General features: G+C 35.0%; 1 protein-coding gene across 2 annotated transcripts in view; it reads right to left on the bottom strand.

Annotated features, from left to right (window-relative positions):
* Positions 1 to 23539, bottom strand: part of bicc1a (BicC family RNA binding protein 1a) — a 73125-nt gene that overhangs the window by 42427 nt on the left and 7159 nt on the right. For both annotated transcript variants that reach the window (XM_056476823.1, XM_056476824.1), the window contains exon 2: positions 12299 to 12342. In XM_056476823.1, coding sequence (XP_056332798.1) covers positions 12299 to 12342 — 44 coding nt within the window. The remainder of the gene's footprint in view (positions 1 to 12298; positions 12343 to 23539) is intronic.

Raw genomic sequence — 23539 nt, 5'->3', positions numbered from 1 at the left:
TCGAAAAAACTAAACGGGACGCAAAGCACTACACCCACACCCCGCCCAATTCCCCTAATTCGCACCCTGTTTGTAATGTTCATTCTCTTTTTATCTTGCTTTAATTATTATTTAATTATTATGTTTAACAGAAGAAAGAATCTCATAATGATTTGAAACCAATTGAGGGAGTAAACGGTGAGTAAATTTACATTATTTTGGGTGAAGTATCCCTTTAACTTCAATATCAATATGGAAAAGCAATTGGATGGTCATTTTGTTCTTCAAAATATACTAATAACATGATTGGCTAGGATTGTTTGGCTTTTTTGTGTGATAGAAGGCTAAGCGATGAACAATCTTAGGAAATTTATGGGACATACATGGGATATATATTAGCAGACCTATGGGACAAAACATGCTTTTTTCATAATAAGTCAAGACACTGAAGACACCATTGAATCAGGACTGTCTAAGGAAAAACAAGACATCTGGTCACTCTAGCTTTTATTCTCCTCTTTAATACTGTACATTCTCTTCAATGAGGATTAGATGTGACAGACAGCAGTGAGTGATGTCATAAGACAGTTACGGTCATCCAGTCTAAGTTGTCCAGTATTTCACGTATTGCATGTTTCCACCCCAGTCTGCACGTGCTCACGCATAAACTAGAACATTCAGTCCCACGTGTTCCTCTAAAATTTATGGCCCGTGCTTTTCCAGGTTTCGTTAGTCTTGGACCTGAGGTTCAACAGCAGGCTTCAGTTTTTATTTTGTTTTGACACCCTAAAGGACAAAAGAACATGAGAATGTTTCTTTAACTTAGGCGAACAAGTTTATTAATCTCTCCAGATCTTCTTGAGCCTCTAAATCGCACACACAGCTGTGACACATCCTGTGATTTAGATTTGGGAAATTACAGCTTGAAAACAGCAAAGTTCAGAGAAGCTACAATAAAACAGGAATTTTTCACACCCTTTTTACAATGTGTCTCAATAAGTCTGCATGTCCTTTCATATTACACCATGCAAAAACATTAGAAACAGTGATACCACAGTTGTTCATTTTGGGATAATTCTGACTATTAAGTCATAAAAAAATAAGTTGTCTTTTGTATTATAAAATTACAAGCCTTCAGGGTATTATTCTGCAGTTGTTACTTGACGAACATCAACAAAAATATGCACATCTTTTGTTTGATTAATTCTGTTCAGTATTTTTTTCATGTCTTAAAAACATTTTTATTTGGGTGAGGTATTTGTCCTTATGTTTTGCAGATTTTAATGTCACTTCGTAACATTATGTTGTCAGCTAAAAGCAAAAAAAAAAAAATTCTACATACTGTATATCATGATACAATTTCTTGATTTTCTTTATTATATACAGTGCTTGGCATAATTGAATACACCGCATTTTAAAAATGAATATTATTAATTTCTCAGTGAATCTAGGCAATGTTTTTGGTGCATTTAAACAACTGATTTATTAAACTGATATATTTATTAAAATAATATTTTAGTCATCAAACATGATAGATTATATAAATAAATTAAAAAAAAATGCAAAAAAATTACAAAATATCAACTAAATTTTTCCTTTTTTTGTTTCTCTTGATATCTCGTTTTATTTGTATTTAATATTTTTCTATAACATATAAATTTGGGTGTGCTAGTTTTTTGGCTTCATTATAAGTTATTTTGTTAGATAAGCTCCAGATTTGGCTTCAGTACTGACTAGTCTAATGTATATGCACAAATATAATATTGTATAGCTTCCTATTTTCCTATTTAAAATATGAATTTAAAAGAGAGATTTGTGAGGAATGTACTTTATATATATATATATATATATATATATATATATATATATATATATATATATATATATACATATATATACATATATATACATATATACATATATATACATATATACATATACATATATACATATATACATATATACATATATACATATATATACATATATACATATATACATATATATATATATATATACATATATACATATATATATATATATATATATATATATATACATATATATACATATATATATATATATATATATATATATATATATATATATATATATATATGCTTAGCACTGTATATGCATATAAATGTTCATACATTTAAAACATATAAATATTAAAACTTTTGATTTAAGATTATGATGACTGCTAAAAGTGAAAAGGGATCATTAGGAAATATTTGAAAAAGAGCTTAAATTTACACATGTAAAATTGAATTCTTGAGATGGCAAAGGTCATTTTTCAGCAATATAACTAAAACCTTCAGTGTTGTGGTCCTTGAGAAATCATTCTGTTGATATTTATTTTAATTATGAACACATGTGAAAAGGTATTGCCTAATAACTTTGCGGAATGCACTTTTTTCTGAATTGTTTTCAGGACTTTTGATTAACCGAAAGTTAAAACGAGCACCATTTATTCACAACAGAAAAGCAACACCACCTTTATGTATTTGCTGCACTCACTATACTCCTCTGTAAAATCTGGTGTTTCCGTTAAGCACCTCACCCACGTCAGAACACTTTACACTGATGACCATAAGCCAAACAAAGGCACAATCAAACACGCCTGAAGGAAACCCTGAACATTTCAGAAGGGGATGAAAAGGTGAGCGATGCTTGACGTTTGTGCAGGCTGAGAGCCAGATCCCATTTCCATCCGCCGTGTTTGTGTTGTGCTGCGGCGCTGCTGTGCTTTCTATAGGCCTTTATTCCCGACCTGCTCTCGCTTTCTCTCTTCACTGCTTTCTTTGGCTCCGCTCAGCAGATGAGGGAGATTTCTGACAGACCACACAGCAGTTTTGGGGTTTGCGGTTTATTTTTGTGACGGACCAGCACATACTTCTCAAATGGGTCAGACGATTTCAGAAAAATTGGGTTAGCTATACATTGGAAAGTGTTCCTTTCCTCTTGCCCCACACCCAATATCATCCTGTCAGAGGAATGTATACAGTCTCCTCTAACAGGAGAAAGAGTTTCAAACGCCAGGAACATCAAAGTACCAGAGCTACACCAACTCTAAGCTTCATTAAAGGGATTTTTTTAAGTTCATTTCTTCTGTTCAACACGAAAAGAAGATATTTTGAAAAATGTTGGAAATCTGTGAAATCATTGACTTCCGTGGTGGTTGCTTTTATTACTGTGGAAGTCAATGGTTACAGGTTTTTTAGTGTTCTTCAAAAATATCCTCAAAAGATGAAGGAAACCACTTGGGGAAGAGTAATTAGTGAGTAAATTTTCGAGTCTTTAAAAAGTGGATGGAGAGCAGAGTTTATATTTGACGAATGATGTGTATGAGAGCGTGCATGTGCAAGAGAGTGTGTATAGAGATCTGCTTCCCGTTTCTTTTGTTGATTCAGCTGAGGAGCACAGAAAAGAGGAGGAGTAATGAGGAGAAAAGGAGGAAAACGAGACGAAGGAAGGTCAGAGAAACCTGCACTTTCACTGGAGGCTGAACTGCACAGGTGTGTGTGTGCTGAAAAACTAAAATGAAAATCCATTAAAGACCATCTTACTGTTCTGTAAGATGGACTCTTAATGGCATATTGGGAAATAAAGGCACACTTTAAAAAAATCTGTAATTTCAATTTCATCCTGTCCGAGGAATTTATCCAGGCTCCGCTAACAGGAGAAAGAGTTTCAAACGGCAGGAACATTAAAGTAGCAGAGTTAGCTTCATTAAATGGATAGTTCAACCAAAAATGAAATTTCTGTCATTATTTATTTACCCTTTACTTGTTTTAAACCATTATGAGTTCATTTTTTCTGTTGAACACAAAAGAAGATATTTTGACAAATGTTGGGAATCTGTAACCATTGACCACTGATTTGTTTTTCATACTATCGAAGTCAACGGTTACAGTTCTTCAAACATATCTTTTTTGCTCAAAAGATGGAGGAAACCACGCAGGAAAAGTAATTAGTCAGTAAATTTCATTTATGGGTGAACTATCCCGATAGATTCATAATGGCATATTAGGAATTAAAGGCACACGTTATAAAAAAATCAGCAACTTCAATCATTCATTAATATTGCTGTTTGGTGGCAAACCAAACAACCTTGAAGCCCTCATTGTCTACCATTTTGTATTTTTGAAACATAATCTTCTCTTAGATTCTACTGTAGAATGAAATTTGGAGGAACAATACAAGTCTGAGTAAATCCTGAAAGAATTTAAGGGTGGAGTATTCCTTTAAGATTTATTATGAGTGTATGAGTTGAAATATATTATATTTAAAAAAAGTGAATCAATATTTTTATGCAGCAAGGGGGCATTAAACTGATGAAAAGTGACATTTATTCATTTATTCGTTTTCTTTTTGGGTTGTCCCTTTAATAATCAGGGATCGCTACAGCGGAATGAACCGCCAACGTATCCAGCATATGTTTTACGCAACGGATGCCCTTCCACAACACAGCACTTGGAAACACCCATAAACACTCTTGCATTCCCACCCAGACATACACTACGGCCAATTTAGCTTATTTGATTCACCTGTACTGCATGTCTTTGGAATGTGGGGGAAACCGGAGCACCAGGAGAAAACGGTTGCTGCTTGATCAGATATGGCCGGAAGTTAATGAGAATTATATATATTATTTATTAAAATTCCCATTTATTGTTTTTTATGAACCTCTACCCCCACTCCAATCCTAAACCCAACTGTCACATTAACGTAAAAACAGTAGTTGCACAGAATATTATTTATGCTATCTATTAAATTCCCCAATAAATTGTATTTTTTAAGGCCTCCCCCCACCCCAACCCTAAACCCAACCGTCACAGTACTGTAAAAATATAAATTACTGTTATACAGTGTAATTAAAAAAATGCTGCTATAGTGATGTGCATTTCACAATTCCGGCCGGCTGCGTATCCGATCTAGACTTTACCAGAGGAAACCCACGCAAACACAGGGAGAACATGCAAACTCCACACAGAAATGCCAACCGACCCAGCCAAGGCTTGAACCAGTGACCTTCTTGCTGTGAGGCAACAGCACTACCCACTGTGCCACCGTGGCACCTGTAGTGACGTTGCTATTGTAACATTATTGTAAAATTTCAATTTCAAATATGTACTTTCTATTCGTCAAAGAAATGTAAAATAAATGTAATAATCATGCTTTCTGCCAAAATATCAAGAACCACAACTGCTTTCGACATTGACAATAATAATAGTTTAGTTTAAACTTGGCACAGAAAGGAAATGTCTTTAACACTGGATTTAAGACAACAATTGCATACATACAACAATCACACAATAACAACACTCATCAAGACAACATCACAAGTTAAAAATTTAAAAACCAAATTAGCCCCATACATATTACTGCACATCATTCTTGACAACCACCACATTCACTTTAAACAGTAACAAAATGGATCATTTCAGAACATCGGCTGATTAATATTCCTTATGAAGGGAGATGTTTTGGAGTGGGTTTTGAGCTAGTGTTGTGCAAAATAACTGATTAAAATTTCAGCAAGAATGTGAAAAACAACAGTGTAAAGAACAGTGAAGGTATTTGGACAGACACCGCCGAGGCGATGCTCGAGATAATGATAACGGTGAAGACAAAGACGGAGACAGAGACATGCAGAGAAAGACTGAGGAGCCAGGATCAACAACAGGCATGAAGCCAATCCATTCACTGCAGGGAAGGAGAACTCAACAAAAGGTTTTAAAAATCACTGAAATGATTACTCTCAACTGCCCTCCTCCCCCAAAAATAAACTGTGATGTTGTTTCCCATCATGTCACTACTGTCAGAAAGCATCAGATATGTTCTTGAAGAATCTTTATATCTAGATATTTCTCTTCATAAATCATTACTTATGGTTAATTCTCAGAACATCAAATCACAGACACACCAACAAACAAGAAAGTAAATAAGGAAAATATAAAAAACAAAATAATATTAATAGTAATAAAAAATAAAAAGATGATAAAGAGACAGACTGAAAAGAAGGTTGTAAACTTCTTTCAATTATTCAGAATGACAATCACAAACCTGACCGAGCAAACTTGAATTATCATGCACATCTTTTCAGGGAGGCTTTGCAATTAGTAAATGTGAGGTGTAGTAAATATCCTCCTAAAGCTAGAGGGCGCTCTCAAGTGGAAATTTCATGTACCCACAAAGAAGAATGCCAGTTAATCCACATATACGCTTATTTCACGCGGCCGCCATTTTAAAGAACCAAAGCGAGGCTGCGGTGGGAAGAAACCCGGAAGTATAGGACAAGGACTGTACACATTACAGTAACATGATGTGGAGTACACACCTCCAGCTGTTGCCGAGATTTCAAAATGCAGAACTGGTGTAAACATCACTTTAATATCATTCAGTAAGTTTAATTTAGAAAATTAAAAGCAATTTAGCATCAAACAACATCACAATCTCTTTAAGAGTAATATGCTCAAGTGTCCTCCTAGGCTTCAGATCATGGCAGCAGGTAAACACCGTGGGGACGCTTCCCTGCTACAGTCTATGTTACCCAGTGAGCGCTAAAACACTGTAGCACACCCTCGTGTTGTCTGTAATAGTGTTGTCCCGGTACTGAAGTTTTAAAACCATCTATTTCCCGCTGAGTTTTTGACTCGACTGATCTTCACGGCTGCTTCGCGTTCCAGTCTCCGTGTATCTGTGTTTGCACACAGTTTACTGCCCTTCACCCAGTGCAAACACAGATACACGGAGACGCGAGCGGAAACAGCCATGAAGATCAGTCGAGTCATCAAGCAGATCGCTCGGCTCGTCTGTGTTTGTACTCGGTAAACAGCGGAGGGTGAACTGATGACCTTCTCGGCCAATCACAAGCTATTCTGTTGATCACGTGAACACAATGGCAAATCAGCGCTGTTTTAAGAAAGCCGTCAACAGTGCCTTAAATGTTAGCGGGAAATTGATGTTTTTTCTTTTAATTCAGTATCGTGACAAGTCTAATATAGTGAAAGAATCAGTTCATTAACTTGAATTTGATAAATGGCATCTAAAACGTGTGTTTGGGAAAGAAAACGTTAGCTAACTAGTGCCGTTTCCCTTAACTTAGCTGAAAATGAGCTCTGATATCACTTTTTATTTTCACCATTCATTCAGGACGGACCAAGCGGCAACCTCCCGCTCTCCCTCGGGAGGCCAATACGGAAGTAACAGAAACTGCAATTCATCAAAATTCCGCTAGTCCTGGCTCCATAATAGAGCAAGTTGTAATTGAGCCCACTGTTAGAATGGTCAATTTTACAGCAGAAAAAAGGGTGTTTACAGCCTGGTACAAAGAACGATTTTGGTTCATATAGCTATTATTACCCTCCATGACAACTGTGAGGGGGGTGAATTTTTTTATAACTCATCCATTTCCTTTATATTAGGTTATATTAAGTTTGCATAATTAAGGGCGTGGCCACTTGAGTGACAGCTAGGTCTCGCTGGTCGCCGTCACTTCACCTCAGCTGAATCCGGCAGATTAGCCACTGATCTCGGCATATTCATCGTATTTTTGTTTTGTTTTATGTGGCTTTACACAGTCAGCTGCCTTTTGGACATATTTCTTACAATTATCAGATGATATGGGATGCTGTGTGCCCTTAATTGTGCTCACAAACCGTTTACGTGGCCTCCGTTTCCCATGTGAGTAAAGTTATATACTTGTATACCATCTCTATAAATGTATTTGTTTTATTTAAGATCATTTATCATTAATATTTTTCTTTAGACCCGTAAAGCACTCCAGAATGTGACAGATTGATTAGCTGTAGGCTCTAGAACAGTCATCTGAAGCGTTATCATACTGTGTTGTGCTGGATTTTATCAATAGTCTTGCATTTACTAACACACACACATATCTGAAGTGTTTGGAAGTAATTCGCGTTTTCCTCCTGTAGAAAAAGAGCAATGTTTAGTGGCTCAATGTATTACTACAGTGTTTTTGAAAGTCTAAACACTTTATTGACATAGTGTACAGCCAAGCACATGTGGTCAGAACACAAACGGGTCGCAGGTAATAAAGTATCAAGCGTTTCTCCCAAAGTAAAGTCTGTCTGCCAGGTCTAAGCATAGGGTCTAAGCAAAGTGCCAGCAGGTGTCTGTAGCTCCGCCCACTCTCCGCCTCTTTGCCCTTGTTTGGTATCCCGCCGTGGGTGCGATGACGCGCGAACAAAATGGCGACGGTTGGCCGCGCCTACTTGTGGCTTCTTTTGCGCTCTTCAGAAACCTATGGGTGACGTCACGGATACTCCGTCCATATATTTTACAGTCTATGGGACGGACCTTCGGGTCACTCGGAAGGCGGTGAAATGATAAATTTGTGTCACTTTCTCTTCGCTGATAAGATATACAGCCAAGTACACAAAGTTCTAATGTAACTCCCAACGATACTTCCGGGTTTCTTACCACCGCAGCCTCGATTTCGCTTTTAAAAATGGCGGCCGCGTGAAATCAGTCTATAGCATTTACTAAATAAACAGATTTAACTGCTTCTATCCATTCAACATATATAATCATGTGATTACATAATTATCTCGCAGCAGGATTCATTACAAACACTTGACTGAAGATATGAAGCGAGTTTGAAGTACAAACGTAGTATTTTCATGAGCTTTCAGAAACAGCCGCATTTACTACACAGAGCTGTAGTTACTGAGAAGTTATGCAAAAAAGCTGTCAATAATCACAAAACATATACACACAGTATGTATACAGTGGATGCGGAAAGTATTCATAGCGCTTCACTTTTTCCAAATTTTTTTGTTATGTTACAGCCTTATTCCAAAATGGATGAAATTCATTTATTTCCTCAAAATTCTGCACACAATACCCCATAATGACAATGTGAAAAAAGATTTTTTGAAATTGTTACAAATTTATTAAAAATCAAAAACCTGAAAAATCTAAAAAAAAAAAAAAAAAAACATTTTTTAATAACTAGTTTTACTAAGATGTATATCATAATACAGACACAAAAGTTCGGTAACTACTGCCAGTTCATTGCAACTATAAAAACAATGCCATGCTCAAACAGACTAAATAAAAAAAAAAAAACTGCCCATAATTTTACCAAACAAGACTAATGTTACAATGTTGCTAAGGATTACAAAATTGTTGTTCTCAAACAAACAATATGTTTATTACTATATCCAGATATGCTTATATTTTTATATATATATATATATATTTTTTTTTGTATCTCATTTATATACACTATGAACAGCAGCTACGCTAATTATTCTCTTTATTCTCTATTTCCACCTGGGGATACTCATCCAGAGGCCCTCAAACTATGCAGAGCCACTGATTTGATCCAAGACCAGCGACGAGTGATCCCAAGGTTTCCATAATCCTGGACCAAGCCTTATCCTGAACAGCTGCTGTGGTGGTCATGGAGGAGTGGAGAGCATGAGACTGATTCCAGGCGGAAGGGGCGGCGATATCGGGCACACATGTTGGATAACTATTTATTTTGGATAGTGAAAGCAAAATTCTCCACCGAGAGTGATTATACTGCCTCCCAATGGTGAATGCGGTTATACTCATGGCAGGTATTATTTGATAGTTTGGTCATTTATTTCACTGATTTGGCAACCGGCAAACGTCATCTGGGAAACGGTTTAAATTTCCGCTTGGTAAAAAACATTAGTGCTCCATTTGGGACGACACTACATACATATACTATGCTGTTGAGTGTGTAAGTGCAAAAGTACATAGTACATGAGTGCATAGTGTATAGTGTGCCATTTGTGACGCAGCATCTGTCTTTTTTTGTGGAGGACGAATTACAAATTTGTCTAGAAATGAAATGAACTAAGCTAAATGAACTAAGCTAACATGATCGCCTAATTGCCACTGCTAAAAAATTGTTAAAATATGACGCGACCCCCACAGAGCTCGCTGAGGCCCCCTTGTGGGCCGCTGGTTCACAGTAAGAAAAACTGAATAATATCTGAATAACATTATGGTTTTTGATCTCTAAAAATTATGCATTTCTATGTCAGACATAGTTACAAACATGACATGCACACAGAAGAAAATATTAATTTGGATGCATAAACACGTCTACACGTACCACTTTGAATTTTGGACAAACCACGGTATACGACAGCAAAAAAAGTGCAAGTGAGGACAGAAAGCAGTGATCATATCAGTGGTGCAACCAGAGGAGCGATGTTCAAAGACTATACACAAACCTCAATCATCTCAGCCAAACCAAGAATATTTGGACTATCTCATTGGCCCTTGTTATCTCTGTTTATTAGAAACCTAAGCAAGGATAATTGTTTGGACCAAATCAATCAAACTTCTGAATTGGCCTCTCCATGCACATCTTTGGTCAGATTTACTGTGTGTTTAAACAAGCCTCGCTGCAAACTCTCTCACACACACAAAACCCGCTGGAAATGCCAGTGTGCTACTGGAAAGAGGATGATGCGTGCTAAAAAGCTTGTGTTATGCAGGAAATGGGGGAGACCTACTTTTTTTTATATACTTCTTGGAAACAAATACTGAAATTGATAAAAGTTGTTTGTCAAATGAACACAAGAAAAGAGAAGCAAACAGGTAAGGCTTTAAAGGGTTTCTTTAACTCTTAATAATAGAAAAGTCGTAAACACTGACTTTTATATACGGTCTTCTCCAGTGTTGGGGAAAGTTACTTTTGAAAGTAGTGCATTACAATATTGAGTTACAGTACTCCCCCAAAAAAGTAACTAATTGCGTTACTTAGTTACTTTTAATGGGTTATATTACATTTGAGTTACTTTTGCGTTACTTTTCCTCACCTGGCTGAGGTTTGATCTCTTTCAGAACTTGTAGGTGTTTTTTTTTTTACCTTTTTTAATCAAATAGCTCTGCATTTAACAACCACCTATATAACCTACACCTCATATCCCTGTAAAAAATGTAGGATAAAATTATATTTTGAGAACTTTCTGAGTCAAGGGCTACATGCTGTATATACTGATTAATGAAAGCATGTAAAGTAGTAATGTGTTTGCTACATTTGTACGTTTTGTGTTATTAGTTAAGTAATTTCACTGTTTATTGAGATAAAGATGGCAACAAAGACTTAATAAAGAGTACTAACATGAAATAATTTATATTAAGGCAAAAACATATGTTAAACCTTTAAAATGTTTAATAACAAAATGAACAGTAAGAAGATAAAAAATCCCCAAATCAAAATAAACCTTTGAGCTTTATACAGTACATAGAATAAATTGCATCCAGTTTTGTTTTGTTTTTTTCAATGTCGTGTTTCTCGCAGTTGTCAAGAGTTTTGCTTACACAGAATCTACACTTAACAACAATCCACTACTTTTCTTCGATGAGTTCAAATAACAAGAATACATTGCGAAAATGTAAGTCTCCAGGCTGCTATTCTGACTTTCTGTAGTGATGACGGGCGATTCGCGAATGAATCGTTTGTTTTAACTGGATCTTCTAAGCGAACTGATCGAACCAGTTTATTAAATTGAACTGAGTTGTTGTTAAATGGTTTGCGTCTTCAGCACTAACATACCGGATACCCTCTCTTGACTCCAAATGAATCCATATCCTGAGTTTTTCAGTTACTAGAACAGTACACGGACTCATCTGCTGTGAAAAAAGAGACCTGATGACCTGACGATGAGTGCGAGTCGACTGTCTGTTCCCTCGCATATTTCTTCACAATTTAGATTTCCATTTAATGAAATGTGATGCTGTAAAAAAAAAATCTTATGCTCATCAGAGCTGCATTTTCAAAAATCCAGAAAAACATTGTAAATAATACAGCATTAGAAAATTATTCTTTTGCTTTGTTATATATTTAAACAACTTAAATCTTTGAAATATATATAATTTTTTGTGACTCATTATCTTTCAGAAATTTGATTATAAATGTCTTTACTGCACTGCAAAAATGCTTTTCTTACTTAGGATTTTTTGTCTTCTTTCTAGTCCAAATATCTAAAAAAAATCTTGAATCATGAAGTATTTTCTAGACAAGCAAAACAATGTCTTGTTTTAAGAAATAATGACAAAATGAAGTGATTTTTTTTTTCAAACAAGCAAGATATTTAGATATTTGGACTAGAACAAGACAAAAAAAGAAAAGCCTTTTTGCTGTGTGATACTTGCCAAATAAAATAATAATTTCATTCAAGAAACAAACAACTTTTAAATGTAATGTACATTAAAACAGCAGATGAATTTGAAGCTTCATTCAACAAAGTTTTACCCAAGAGATTTTATAAAAGAATTAAAACATTTAAAATATAATTCTCACCTTCTGAAAAAAGTCATCTCCATTTATCCTCCCCTCACTGGCCGCTATGAGGAAAAAGAGAGAAAAAATGTTTACATACCATTAGCAAGACAAATTTATTTCACAATTATTTTGCTTCTCTAAAATATTTTAAGCAATTAATTATAAGACATACTGCATGGCATAGGTCTCAAACTCAATTCCTGGAGGGCCGCAGCTCTGCACAGTTTTGCCCCAACCCTGATCAAACACAGCTGATGCAAACTAATCAAAGTGTCATGACTCTTTTGAACACCTTATTTATTTGAATCAGTTGTGTTTGATAGGGTTGGAGCAAAACTGTGCAAAGCTGTGGCCCTCCAGGAATAGAGTTTGAGACCTACTGTACGAAGCAAGGCAAACTAGTTATAGTTCAAGGTTGCTGTTAGACACATAAAAATCTAATTTCCAAATTCATATATTTGCACATAATGCATTCAAAACCACAAAACACACATGCAATAAATCACACACACACGCACGAACACACGCAGGCACGAGTTATAAATGACAAAACAATAATCGTCATAAACACATTCACAAATCTTTACAATTCACAAATGATGCCTGAATAGTCTGTGCATGTAATGTGTGCATCAAAACAACTTATAACACAAAAAAAGCCCACTTAAACTGATCCATTTGTCCGACCTTTATCAGCCTTTTGATCACTCAAATGTGCAAAATTTAATTAAAGTATTATGTTGAAAAAAACGCAAGTGCGAAATCGAGTGCAGTCAGGTTCAAAGGAAAGAAAAAGCGTGTTTGCTTTGGTGTGAGGCTGGCTCTCCAGATGTTTGGTTGAGATCTTCCCATCTTAATAAATGAGCATTCTTGTGTATATAGAAGACAGTTTCATCAAAACGCACCGACCCCTGGCCTGCACTTTACTTTACCTTGAAAAGTTGAAATATGGATTTCATAGAGAGGTCAGAACAACAAACCCCAAATGGAAGGAAATAAAAGGGTTGGAAATGGTTGTCATCTAATCCTCAAAATGACCCTACAAATCCCAAACAAAAGCACATCCACCCACCTCGCCATGAATTTCACTAAAGATCCAAACAAGAAAAGCAAAAGCTACAATTTCACTAAAGTGTGTGATTTTGAGACCTCTTTCAAAAATCCCTACAGCCTTGCTAGTCAGTGGAGTATTGCAGAGATTTATTCACCAATGATGACATTTGGAGTTTTTTTTTTTGGAAAACCGAGAAATGCTATCTAGGTGTCACAATCACCAGCAATCCAGGCATGTAGATTGCTGGGAATCATTCACTTTCACTCAGGATTACAACTCCTGTCATGCACCACACACTCACACCTGTTCCCATTTTCTGCTGATTGCTAACACAGCTGAAGCTGATTACATGGACTTTAAAAGCAGCACAGACACACACACACACACACACACACACACACACACACACACACACAAACACACACCAGTTGCTGAGTCTTGTTATCCGTTTTTGTGACTTTACAACAAATTTACTTTGTGCTGTTTTTGACCCTTGCTTTGCTTTGCTTTGTTTTTTTTACATTGCTTGCTGCCTGTACTGACCATACGCCTGTTTATTGACCACAACTCTGGATCCCTGCATGCATCTGTTTGCCCCTGTTTTGACCATTGCTTGCCTGACCATTCTCATAATAAACCTGCATTTGGATCCTCAACTCTGTTGTCATATTCCCTAACACAACACAAGGGATGCACAATGTATTGTTTCAGCTTTATCGCAACGTGTGGTACCGCAATACACTTGTTCAAACTAATTTAAGATAAGCTAAAACACAATTCTTGAGATTTTTTTTGAGGACAACTTAATTTTTTAAGTTCAACTGACTTCAATTTGTGTACACTACAAATATATGACAAAAGGTCATGAAAACAAATGTTTTTATGTTACTTTAACTTAATTTATTAAGTTAATCAGGTTTCAGCTAATGTTTTTAACTTATACAAAGTTTAACTTAATATTTTTTAGTCTGTTTAATTTATTTATTTAAGTTGAGATGACTAGAAAACTTTACTTGATTTAACAAAAAAATTAAGCTGTGCAAATTTTTTTTTTACAGACACAGTGCAGAATATGTTTGTTGACCAAACACTACTGTTCAGAACAAATTGGAGTCATTGCAAAGTTTAAAGTAAAAGTTTTTCAATTTCGTTGTTTTTAGGACCTGTAACTGCACACCATTCGGGCACAAGTGATTATAATGTTTGTAGCTTAAAGATTATTTTTATACAATTATTTACACAATGACTATACAGTGTTATTTTACATTTGATTATTCTATTTCTGTCTGAATACTGATTTCTGACTCCCCAGAAATCTATAGGACACTGTTTATTTCATGTGTATCTTTGCTCTGTTGCATTTATCTGAGCTTATATTTTATGCAGATGCATACCCTACAAAATCACCATAATCACGGATGGATGGATGTTACATACTGCGATACATATTGCGATATCAATACAATTTCACCAGATGACTTAAATAACTCTTTTTGCAAAGTCATTACTTTGGATTGATTGGGATTGCAATATATAAATATATTTTATGTAATTTATTCTAAATACATTTAATAAACAAACTACCATCATAAATAAACAATGGAGCAAATAAAAAAGTTAAATAAACCATGCTTTATGGTTTTCTGTGGAGAGTCTAACAGTATTTGGGTGCAGAAATTGAATAATCAAATGTAAAACAGCAATGCATGGACATCATCATAAGAATTATTCAGTCTTTATGCACTATTTAAATGCTTTAAACTCTCTTTAAATGCTCACATAGTCACAGCCCTTGAAAACACATGCAGATGATAAACCATCACTCTATTGGGGTTCAATTCTGCAGAGTCTCCACAAATCTCATGTGTTTTGACCAGTGGTTTCTGCTATAATCCCAACTCAAGATTGCATATCTTGCGATTTGACTATTGCGGATGCACACATGGCAATATCAATGCTCAAACAACATATTGAGCAGCCCTATCGAATGTAATTTTTTCCCAATATTGTGCAGTCCTACTATCATTATAACTTCTGTATTATCTTGCATGTGGCAGAGTTGAAAAACAACTGTGATAGACAGAGAAATACACAAAAAGGGTTTTAATCTTCCAAACCCCTGAATTCCCAAAACAAAATCCCATTTAAATGCTTTCATTTATTGATTCTGCTAAATGTTTAGCAGAAACACTTTGATTGTTCCCAGTTTTAATAAACAAGTTATTTTCCAGATGACTTGCACAAATAGTACAAAAAAATCTATCTTAAATTAAGTACTTATTTTCACTTTCATATTTTATAAATCAGCTGTTTAAATATAGTTTAACATGTCAATGTTATTTCAATTTCCAGCAAGAATACCATCAAATGTATCACTAGAATAATAGACAGAAAGATAGAGAATTATAATATCTAATAATTCTGACGTGTATTTTAAGCTTTAAAACAGTAATAGCCCAGTATACTATATTCAATGGTAACAGTTTATTTGCATGAGCTCACAGGAGTCTGATCCAGAGTTGTCACTCAGGGTGAAGTGAGGACAGAGCAAGGCTGAGTTCGCTCTCTACAATTGTGAAATCAGAGAAACTCACTTCACATCTCTTCTATCAGATGCTGCGTTTCATTTAGTTTCATGGGATGTTTGGATGATGTCTTATTCGCGCAGCACATATGTGGTACTACAAAACAAACAGGCGAATACTTCTCCTGTCCCAGTTTCTGACAGACCAGCACAGGAACATCATCTTCACTTAAAAAGTATAATATATATATTTTAATAAAGTATATATATTTTAATACATAATCTCTGCTTAGACAGTTTAACTGTACTTGAGAAGTTGACAGTTTAACTGTACTTGAGCAGTTGTACTTGATATTCCAAGCAAATATCAACCTTGCCATGAAAAAAAAATAGTTTATCAAAATAGTGAAACTGTTTCTAGGATTTTTGTGTAGGCTCGTATTTTACAGTACTGTAAAAATATTCAAAAATGTCTTTGTCAATGTTTACAAACAATTATATTTGATTTATCAAAGTCACACAAAGTGGCAATTTCACATCCATAAAGGAGGGGTCACATCCATAACAAAGCTTTTTACTCATGAACGTGAAAATATTAAATTAAATAAAATCAATCATTTTTGGTCTTTATAGAGCTAACTTTTATTCTTTTGATTAGCATTGTTTCTCTTGGGTTGTGCAGTTTAATTCACAGAATGAGAATTTATACAAAGTATTTTGTAAACTGTAAACTCTCAGACTTTTTTAGGTCACATTCATAAAGCATGTTTATTTTTTTCATTTAAAATATTTAAAAAAAGTTCACAGATTGATATTTTTCTGATCCCATAACCCTTGTTTCTATGTAATATAAACATATACTTTCCATGTGAATTTATGTTTTGATTTTTACTGCAAATGTCACATCTATAACGCTGGAATTGCTCACTTCTTTTACAAAATCTTTCTCAAACTCACAAATAAACAGAAAACACACATTAAAATAGAAAACACGTACAAACACACAGAGAGAAAAATATGAAAATGAAATAAATAAATGTAAATGCAGGGTGCGTGTACCTTGTATTCCTCACGTTATGAGGACCAAATGTCCCTATAAGTAAGAAAACATCTGTAAATTTGAACCTAGTGGGCACTTATCTTCACAGAATGACGTATTTTGAAAATGTAAAACTGTGAGAGTTGGTTTTTGGGGTAAGGTTCAGATGGAGGTAGAATATAGAGTTTGTAAAGTATAAAAATTATTAGCAGACCCGTAGCCAGGGGGTTTCGGGTGGCTCGGAAGACCCACCCCTCACTTAAAAAGGTCCAGAATTTGTCACATAAGCTCATTTGTCGTATATTGATTGCCATGCTATCATAAATAGTGAAAATAACCCATAGAGAAGGATTTAAGACAAAGCAGAATCACTTCTGTGTGACTTTAGCTAATCAGTTTTGGCCAATGCTAACAAATATTTTAATTATACAATCTGCCGTAGGAGAAGTCTTCTTTCGCTAATGTATTTTTTTAAACAGAGAAAACATTTTAAAGGTAACTTTTATTCTAAATCTAGGACCTTATTCTTGAAAAAAAAAAAAAAAAAAAAACTTGCAATAAAAAGTTGTGAAGCACTAAAAGCGGGTCACATTGAAACTGATTTTAATACTATTTTGGCAATTGCTGTTATCCATGAATTTTCAAAAGATTTTTTTTTTACAAGAGACACTTTTTCATTTAAAACTTCAACAGATTTCTAATTTTTTTCTAATAATTTATAATGCAATAAATAAGTATTTTAAAAATAAGTATTATTTCACATTTCTTTATTATAAACCTTTAGGAAATATTTATGGTATATCAACAAGCTCCAACAAGCTAATTCAGCTAAAAATAAGGCTTAAAAAATAAAACTAAAATGCAGCATTTAAATCTCATAATTAAATAGAAAATGAGGCAAATAACTGCAAAAAGGTCCACTTTTTGAGAAAAAAAGAAGCAACCCTTTTACCAGGCTGGCTACAGGCCTGATTAGGTATATGGGGAGTCCCCATGAAGACAACTGAAGAAGTTAAGTGTGTGTGTGTTGATTTCAGCTCTTTTCTATGTACCATTTAAGATTAAGTGTGTCCAAAAATTCCAACTTTTGAGTTTTAGCTCTAATGAAACAGCTTTATATACAGGGAAAAGTGTTTGATTATAGCACAGCTCCTGTACAATCTGTGTGTGTTTGGCAATGTGATGAGTAAGCGGGAGTAAAAACAAAACTGTATAATTTGAGTGCATCTCTCCTGGATAATCCTGGAACTTCCCTTCAACTCCAGAGCTCAGAGAGTGGGCGAGAGAGGATAGAAACACACTCACAATCAGCATTTGTTTTTTTTTTTTTAACAGTGCCGTCATTGGATGTCACGGTGGCGCAGTGGGTAGCACGATCGCCTCACAGCAAGAAAGTCGCAAGTTCTAGCCCTGGCCCCAGTTGGAATTTCTGTAAGGAGTTTGCATGTTCTCCTTGTGTTCGCGTGGGTTTTCTCCGGTTGCTCCGGTTTCACCCACAGTCCAAAGACATGTGCTATAGGTGAATTGAATAAGCTAAAATTGGCCGTAGTGTATGTGTGTGAATGCAAGAGTGTATGGATGTTTCCCAGTGTTGGGTTGCGACTTGAAGGATATCCGCTGTGTAAAACATATGCTGGATAAGTTTGCGGTTTATTCTGCTGTGATGACCCCTGATTAATAAAGGGACTAAGCCGAAAAGAAAAATTCATGAATGAACAGTGCTGTCACAATAACCTACACCATCATTCAGAAGGGCTCTATGATTTCAGTCAACGCTAATAAAATCTATTTAAAATGTACACATATTTAGCACCATTGAATCATGACTAATCACGTCGTACAAAATAATGCACCAACATGCATGTAAATAATTAAAATATATTGACATACATGTATATAACTTAAATATATTGACACATATATACAGTTGAAGTCAGAATTATTAGCCCCCCTTTGAATTTTTTTTCCTTTTTAAATATTTCCCAAATTATGTTTATCAGAGAAAGGAAATTTTCACAGTATGTCTGACAATATTATCTCTTCTGGAGAAAGTCTTATTTGTTTTATTTTGGCTAGAATAAAAACTGTTTTTAATTTTTTAAACACCATTTTGAGTTCAAAATTATTGGCCTCTTTAAGCTATATTTTCTTTAAAGAACAAACCATCGCTACACAATAACTTGCCTAATTACCCTAACCTGCCTAGTTAACCTAATTAACCTAGTAAGGCCTTTAAATGTCACTTTAAGCTTTATAGAAGTGTCTTGAAAAATATCTAGTCAAATATTATTTACTGTCATCATGGCAAAGATAAAATAAATCAGTTATTAGAAATGAGTTATTAAAACTATTGAAAAAAAAAATCTCTCAGTTAAACAGAAATTTGGGAAAAAATAAAAAGGGGGGCTAATAATTCAATTATTACTTCAACTGTATGCATAGTTTTGTGTATATATATATATATATATATATATATATATATATATATATATATATATATATATATATATATATATATATATATATATATATATATATAAATATATTAGAATTTTATTAGATATATTCTATATTTGTACCTTTCATAATACTACTGTTTTTCCATAAAAGTACTCTTTCTAATTAATTAAATGCAACATTGGTGAGTGACAGAAACTGACCCAGACTTTTAAATGGCAGTGCACTATTGCATGGAGCACAATCTGATTGGTTACGCCCAGCTCTCACGACAGGAAACATAAATCACATTAAAGCACAACCCTGTCAATGGCCTACTAAAGCAGACCTACTCAGCCACTTGTGTAAAAGAATCAGAGCTTTTATCTCCTCAGACAGTTTATGCGCAATGTCATAACTTGAGATTAGACACATGCCGCCGACACATCCATTGCAGACTAGAGTTGTACAATCTTCTGCAACAGTTTCTTTTGCAAGTTCTGAAAGCAAGAAGTATGCACGAAAGTAAACTCAAAATCAAGAGCTCGAGTGAAACATCTGGTCATGGGAAAAAAAAAAAATAATAATAATAATTCCCACTCAGGGCCGAATGCCTCTCAGAAACAATGCGTACCACTAACAGTTAGAAGCCTGTGAAACTACTCAACTTAAGAAGGAAAATAAGCCAATAATCAGGCATATGAACTGCAAAAATGTGTGCGGTTATAAACTACAGATGTGCTGAAAATGCATTCAAGAGCTCTAGGTGAAAGGGATTCAATGATAATGTGACTGAAATAATGCGAACATCTAATCTCAAGGAACTTTATCCTTGTCTGACAGGTTATGAACACGGATGAGTCTGCAGCCAAGCTGAAACTCTCCCTCATCAGATACGGAGTATTTCTGCCAAACATGCATGTCTTAGTAATCCAGTGCATCAGTACATTATGATTCATAACTCCAGTCTGAAATGTTTTACAAAAACAATTCCAAACCTGATGCATTAAACCCGAGAAATGGATTTGTAAACACACAAACAGAAGTCTTTTTGGAACAAAATGCAACAATTTTTGGAAGTTCTGGTATTTATAGAACTAGTAAAAATGACCTGCCAGCTGAAATTGTCAAAAAAAGTAATGGAATTATCAGTGAGTAGGTTTACAAGGACACCAATAATCTGATTTTAATATGATTGAGATAATACTCTGATTAAGAGTCTACCAGGTAAACAGCAATGTTTGTTTATTTGATTAAGGTCATAACCAAACTAAACAAAAATGGAATTAGGACATGTGGAGTATACTGATTTTAGTCGCATTCAGGGATGCAACGATTAACCGGTTTCACTATTAACCGTGCTTTAATTCGTTGCGCTTAATTAATCGTAAAGGCTTCTCAACACTGAGTTTCTTCACGGAACAAAGTTGCTGCAACCAAACAGAGTTATGTCAACTGTGCGCTAGTTTAAAGTTCCGAGCTTGTACACCGAGGCTAATATATAACACACATGGATTAACTATGGCTGAGGCTATTAAATAAGGGCCGTTCACGTCAAGTCTTTTGCACGTGCAAGTTCGTTATTTCTTTTCTTGCGCAAATATTGGAAGTGACATGCACACGGTGCGCACGCGACACAACGAGCTCATGCTTTCCAGGTGCACCAGAAGTCACATGACAAGAACTGACCATTCAGCTTCATACTTTGTATGGAACATACACATTTCTACACCAAAGAGAAAACAATAATAATAAATAATAATAATGAAAATACCAAACATTTCATAATACAGTGGATTAGAATTGCCTTTCAGACAGAGTTTCAGAAGCCTTTAGATTTACATTAGACAAATACTATTTTTCTTTTTTTTTTTATTTATTGATTTATTTTCAGTTAAAATATTACTTATGTTAGGTAGTGCTGTCGCCTCACTGCAAGAAGGTCGCTGGTTCGAGCCTCGGCTGGGTGAGTTGATGTTTCTGTGTGGAGTTTGCATGTTCTCCCTACGTTAGCGTGCTTTTCCTCCGGGTGCTCCGGTTTCCCCCACAGTCCAAAGACATGCGGTACAGGTGAATTGGATAGGCTAAATTGTCCAAAGTGTATGAGTGTGTGTGTGTGTGGATGTTTCCCAGAGATGGCTTGTGGCTGGAAGGGCATCTGCTGCGTAAAAATGTGCTGGATAATTTGTCGATTCATTTCGCTGTGGCGACCTAGGTTTAATAAAGGGACTAAGACGAAAACAAAATGAATGAATAAATATTACTTATGTTTAAATGCCAAATGACTGTTGTTTGTTTTTAATATTGTGTTCTGTATTATTTAGTTACTGAGCAGCAAAAAATAACACTTTAAATATAAGGTGTTTTTGTGATTTACTAAATAAGTGGTGTTTTGAAATTAATGAATGCATAATAATCGTAATAACTGTGATTATTCCTCAGACTATAATCGTACAACCAAAGTCTATAATCATTGCATCCCTTATCGCATTATTGAAGTGCAGTACAGACTTGTAAACACCGCAATCAAACTAATACTGTCGTGTAGGATTTTCGCCACATTTAGCGACAGGATAGTCTATACACACACGGCTGTTTGACACTATTCTCTATATCTACCAAGATAGTGAAGGACCACCGACTCTTGCATCGCGAAATGTAGAGTTTTTTTTCCCAATCAGCGTGCGGTATTAAATTCCCTTTAAAAAACAGTCCTTACTTTATACGCATATTCAATACCTCAGTTTGACACTGGGGCATGAACGAAATGTTTCTGAATGAAAGTGAAAATGCCAAACTGCAGTTTAAGTCGAAAAACGTGACGCAATGACATCAATCGAATTAGGCAAGGCAAGTTTTTTTAAATAGCACATTTCATACAGAGTGGCAATTCAAAGTGCTTTACATAAACAGGAATGAACAGATGAAAACTGTTTTTTCCATATTCCAAAACACTGGTGTATCATATTTTCTCATTTTACACTGGGACTTCCACATTCTGGTGATCACCCCCCTCTGTGGACTTTTTTGGTACCTATTAATCTATCGGACGTCTTTAACAGATTCAATTTTTTACCTAATGTCAAAAAGTTAAGCCTTCCTTCTGGAAGTAAACCGCTTGGCCCCCGATTTCTACCCCCTCTGGGGAGTAGATCGCCTTAGCTAGCCAAACGTAAAAAAAGGTATTGATTTCCAACCAAAAGCAAATGCGACTTACTAGCCAATTCAGTGAGCATACTTTCGTTCTGCCCAATCAGAATGACTTAACCAACCTACGCTCACAATAAAAAGCAGATTATGGTGTCTGCTGCTTTAGAAGCATTACAAATTAATATCAAAGAATAAAAGCATTTGTAATATGGGAATATTTTGGTTTAAAAGTCACAGACATTGAACAAAAACAGGACATTTCTAAGCGCTGTCGCAGAATTGTTGCTACGGCTTATAGATTATTAAGCTGAAGCTTGAATTAAACTAAAATTAGTTTGAAGATTGTATAAAATAGTAAATCAAATCGCTACTAAAAAATTGGCAAATTTAATATTTTCCCCAAATCGCACTGCCCTAAAATCAACTCATGTAAACACCTTAATCATATTATTGTCTAATCAAATTAAGACAAATAATTTGATTAGTGATGTCCATGTAAATGTAGTCATTGACATACTGCATCAGTCAATACATAAAACAACTGTTACCATGACAACATTAACAATGGTACAATGTTTGATTAATAATATAGACATTTAAAAATGCAGCTCAATGCCTGCTTGATAAAGTCTGCTTAAATGTCTATGTTGCAATGGAAGAGTGCCTTACATGCCTTAAACTGCACATGTATGCACGCATGTAAAAAGAAAAATCTAGACCTGTGTTTCCTGGCAACAGCACTGAGCCATGAGCGCATTCCCAAAACACAACGCGCTTCCTGTTGCTTCACTCAGCAACCCAGACACATGCAGCATGTTAAGAATGATGCACTGAACATGCTCCCAGACAAAATTAGACTCAATAAATAAAATCCACATGTCTTAAAACACGCTGCACGCATAAGCAAATTCAGAAAATACACAGCAAATGTTTGGTTGTAACAAACCCAACCATCACACACTTTTACACACCCTAAATTGAAATTCACCCAAAAAATACAGTTTTTAACCTTATGAGATTTTATGTGCATTAATTGTAATTGTAGAAGTGTAAAAG

Source organism: Danio aesculapii, chromosome 17, assembly GCF_903798145.1.
Source record: "Danio aesculapii chromosome 17, fDanAes4.1, whole genome shotgun sequence".
NCBI classification, from domain to species: Eukaryota; Metazoa; Chordata; class Actinopteri; order Cypriniformes; family Danionidae; genus Danio; species Danio aesculapii.
The sequence above is the reverse complement of the archived record's forward strand: the minus strand, read 5'-3'. Positions and strand labels throughout refer to the sequence as shown.